We start from the raw sequence: 4,967 nt of genomic DNA on the forward strand, positions 1-4,967 counted from the left end.
ATTTGTTGATTTTAACGCACAGGCGTTACGTAAGCTGACCACGTTGTTTTGAAACCAGCCACACCCTTAGTACCTTGAAATGTCTACTCCTTGTAGTCCCAACCCATGCGGTGATTCCAGACGGTGTGTGGTCTGTACTGATAGTTGTCAGGAAGGGTTTGTGTGTACAGACAGCGATGATAGCGGAGGAGTTGGTGAGTTGTGTACGAGGTTGTGTACCACCTCGTGTACCACATATATAACGACATGGGAATTTATGATATTGTATTCTTCTAATTGCTTTAGATTTTAGATAGTATCTTCTATGAAAACTATTTACTGTTAACGAGCGACTGTTAAGAACTTAGCTGGTTTTAATGACGGAAATGGGCGTGGGTGGGTGTGGCACATTTGAAAAGTTCAGCGGAACCTCAGCATCCACTATTAGTATTAATGGACAATACAAAGTACACTAAAAGTTTGTTGACCTAGAATCCATATACATTTACCTAATTTCATTTTGTTCATCATAATCATGATAGTGTTTAATAATACTTGGGCAATGCAAAGTACACTATAGAGAGTCTGTAGGTCAAAGTCCTTTTCACTGTCCATATCTGCATGTCCAATCAGTTGGTTTTTGAATACAGTTATTAAATGATGCATTTTGAGTCAGTGAAACCTGTTCCATGTATAAATCATTCTTAATTATGCTTGGTAAAGTTGACGATTTATATTTTGAAAACTACTTCAACAGTACTGAACACTTGGCCATCAACTTAAACAATAATATAATATTTCAATGGTAGTAGATTACTACTAGGTACCGGTATGGTAACTTTAGATGGTCTATACACACAATTCAGAAATGAAAATACTGATCATGAGTTATTTGTGCCATCATTATTTATATTTTTTGTTTATATTTCTTATTTTTACCAGCACCCCAAGTGATCGGAGGAGTGTGTGCTGCTGGTGTAGCAATAATTGTTGTACTGATAGTAATTATCATAATAGGATTGGTGCTGCTATGGCGTAGAAAGAGTGATGCTCTAACGCTCACAATTCAAGGAGAACAAAGGTGCGCAAGTCAAACACATTACACTCATGTCTATATACAGTGTTGGGAGTAACGTGTTACATAAGTAACGCGTTATGTAATATTATTACTTTTCTGGTAACTAAATAATATAATGAAATACGCTATAAAAACAGGTAATATAACTCAAGTTACTTTGCTTTAAAATGTAACGCGTTACCTAAGTAACATAGTTACTGTAACGAGTCTAATATTACATAATACTATTACTACTAGTAACGAAGTTACTAATCTCGTTAGTTATCTTCTGAGTAACGCCTAGCCACAACGAAGTAACGAAGCCTACTTAATGAAGCTTATTCACCAGCTTCTTACTTATAACCAAGATTTGCACATTGTCCAACAACGCAATCATGTCACGTGATAAAGTGGTAGTTTCACACGTGACAGCTTAAGGCTGCATGTGGACACAAAGTAATATAATATGTAATATTATTATAGTTACTTTATTTTATGGGTAATATGTAACTGTAACTAAATAGTTCAGTTGCAAGTAATATGTAACTAGTTACTTTTACAAAGTAACTTGCCCAACACTGTCTATATATATATATATATATACACACACATATATATATATATAAACTGAAGGACCTTCCTTTCAATTCACCTTACAATAAAGTATTACATACTTTGCAGGAACTTTAATAGATACCATTCTATTTAAAATTGTACCAATTGTCTCCTACAGGGAACGATATACTTACCAATCATATTACAAGAGAACATCTCTTGATTTTTCAAGTGAAAGAAGACGCAGCAAAAGGAGGGGTTCATACAATCCCACCTTTGAAATGCACAAAAAAATGACAAACATGTTTCTTCCTTTTCCTGAGGAGCTGTTGGAAACTGACTTACGATCATCAGTAATGGTAGACCCTACCACTGACGTTGATCCTGATGATGACACCTTGGAGGATGGATTCTTAAAGTAAGTATCTATATGTATAGTATGCCCTCAGTTTATCGATGCTTGTTTATCTGCACTCTCGTTTAGAACTGTGAACCTGTTATCAAATTCAAAACCGGTTAACTGGTAACCAATAATTGCAGTTAACCTGTTAACTGCTTTCTGTGTAATACAGTGGTATTGGCAGACATAATGATACTCAACAAGCCTGCTGGAAGCTTTAGGGTGGTACCAAAGTGACCATCAACATCCTGTCTTACAATAACAGTTATTGCAATCACATATTTACACATGCTTTGAGGTTATGTTATGATGTTAACACTTGTCAGCAGGGGTAATTTATGGTTTACCAAGTGGGTGGGAAAAACCGGTTTAAAGGCTGTAATTGGCTGACCTAGACAATACCTGTTAATAACCGGTTTTTTGCATACTGGTTCACAGCACTATTCTCACTTATTTGAAGTTGGAAATCACTTATTTGAAGTTGGAAATGACTGTTCTATTAGAGTATTAAACAGCTCTGTATAAATGCATGGATTTCAGTTATCTATACAAACATTGTTACTCTATCTAAGCACTTTTACCATTGCCTGAGTGAGTAATATGGCAAAACAGCAATAACTACCCACATGTGAAATTAGATATTAAGGCTGTACCGATACCACATTTTACAGCCGATACTGATATCCGATATTTATTGTCTATTTCTGATACACGTTTTCTAACAAACCGATATTAAATATTCAGCTAATACTTAATAATTGTAACCAATATGTATTATTGTGAGATTAGCATGATACGATTACATAGCATAATCACTATGGCTGTGTTGAATTGACTAAAGATCATCGTTCACAAAGTGTTTTCATCCAAAATTGTCTGCTTTTGGTCAGTGTAATGTCAGAGTAGTGTCATACAACACAAATGTATTACCAATAAAATGGTACAAGAAACCCTCAAAAATGAAAAAAAACTCATAGCCACTTGGAGAATTGAACCCAGAGCAACTCACAGTGTAACCCAGGATCCTTCCACTTGTCTACAAAATCACTTGTGAGCTTTTAATAGTACTTATAGGATTTTTACTAGTATTTACACTGCTCCACTGAAGTATCTGTAATATAGACTTGCAATTGACCAACACCGATACTCGTAATATTAGTACCAATATAATATCGGTATCGATACAACCCTATTAGATATGGCCAGCAGTTTAGTTTGCACTGTATGTCTGTGTGAATGGTCACATCGTGCATTATAGTACAAACCCCTTAGCATTTGGGACCAACTAATTTTAATGAGATTATTAAATCAGTAGGGACCTCAGAAACTGCATGTCTTTGTAGATAGGTTAAACGTATATCATTAAGAGTTCCCTAGCTTTACCATTGTATGGTATGGCTAATCTATATGGATGTTTATATTGAGTTGTTTGTGCAAGTGTGTATAGAATGTTTTCTTTTGTATCATCCACAGTGACGAAACAACCACTCACGTCACTTATTCAACAGAAGAGCCAGTAGTACAGAATGTCAAGCTACTAAATCAGTCAGTGGTACCATCAGTATCAGCATACGAAAATCTTGCAGTGGATGATGACATTGATATCAACCAAGAAGACTTCATGACTAAGGAGAACTTTCAGGAACTTGAACGAAAAAGATTTTCTGTTATAAAGAAGTGGACTAGCAGTAATAAGGGAGTCCTTGAAATCACCCCAGACTTTGACTCATAAAGCAACTCATGTTTGCATTCATTTATATATTATTCCCAACTCAAAAATTGCTACTCGTGACATTTACACAGTAGCTAGCTACATGTATCATAACTCTTTATTGGTTGCAGTTATACCCAGTTATTAAAACCACATGATTATTTGTTGTTTACATAAGTAAGGGAAACATGCATGCAGTTATCAAAACTATGGTCATAATAATTATAGTGACTCTGTACAGACACTATGTGACACTAGGAGTTTTTGTCCTTTAAAACCTAATGAAGTTAACCCATTGGGTGGCCCCAATAAATTTTCATAGCATTTCACAGTACTAATCCAATGAATACGAATTCTGTTTTCATTGGACTTTTATTGGCCTTCAAAAATGTTGTGAAAATAAAATTTCATCAGGGCCACCCAATGAAAACTTAACATTCCATGGGTTGTGCAATTTATTTTCATTGGGTTGAGCTTTAATCATCCATGGCCAGTAGCTAGTGACATGTGACCGGGTTTTGGAGGCAATCTTAATGTCACAATAATTTGATAACTTGATTAATATTAATTTATGACTGCACTTTGAACTTCAATTATCTTTACAGTAATTAGAATCAGCAGTCATTGCCCTGAATTGCAGTAAATTCTCCAACTGGTACATAGCTACTTGTAACACACTGAATTGTAAAATAATAATAATTATTATGGAGCCCTCATCTTGTGAAAACATCCGTGAATTAGAAGCAGTTCAAAGAAGAGCCACAAAACGTATACCCTCCTTCTATAATTTGACATAGTCTGAAAGACTCCAAGAACTTAATCTACCCAGCTTACTTTACCGTCAAACCAGAATGGATCTGATTAGGACTTACAACATCCTGAACAATTTAGTATCTGTGGACAAAGACTATTTTTTTACTGTTAATACCAACCCCACCCAATCAAATGGACTTAAACTTTACAAAAATCGATTCAACGCTGCTATTAGAGGTCATAGCCGGTTTTCCACAGAGAATCGTCAATGATTGGATCACCTTACCCCATGAAATTGTATCTACACGTACCTAATGCACTGATCTTTAAGACTAAATTAGATGTATTTTTGTATGACAGCTGGTTTGATTTTAATTAGATGTATTTGAGATTGGTTTTGTCTTTCCTAGCTTGTACCAATTAACTAATAATAACAATTATTATTATAATATTGTTTCACACGTGACATTGAGACACTTCCAAAATTGGGTCACACTTACTACAAGTCAGCA

At 35.1% G+C, this 4,967-nt stretch overlaps 1 protein-coding gene across 2 annotated transcripts; it reads left to right on the plus strand.

The window, feature by feature from the left end:
* Positions 1–23: 23 nt before the first annotated feature.
* On the plus strand, positions 24–3,879 carry LOC136255596 (uncharacterized). Of its 2 annotated transcripts, none has more exons than XM_066048396.1 (4): positions 24–194; positions 997–1,060; positions 1,770–2,009; positions 3,465–3,879. In XM_066048396.1, exons 1-4 carry the CDS (start codon positions 80–82, stop codon positions 3,721–3,723), a joined length of 678 nt encoding a protein of 225 aa, XP_065904468.1. In that variant the 5' UTR covers positions 24–79; the 3' UTR covers positions 3,724–3,879. The 2 variants fall into 2 exon arrangements, with proteins under 2 accessions (XP_065904468.1, XP_065904467.1); XM_066048395.1 differs by having other exon boundaries at positions 28–194; positions 922–1,060.
* Positions 3,880–4,967: the final 1,088 nt, after the last annotated feature.

Source organism: Dysidea avara, chromosome 5 (assembly GCF_963678975.1).
Source record: "Dysidea avara chromosome 5, odDysAvar1.4, whole genome shotgun sequence".
Taxonomy (NCBI): domain Eukaryota; kingdom Metazoa; phylum Porifera; class Demospongiae; order Dictyoceratida; family Dysideidae; genus Dysidea; species Dysidea avara.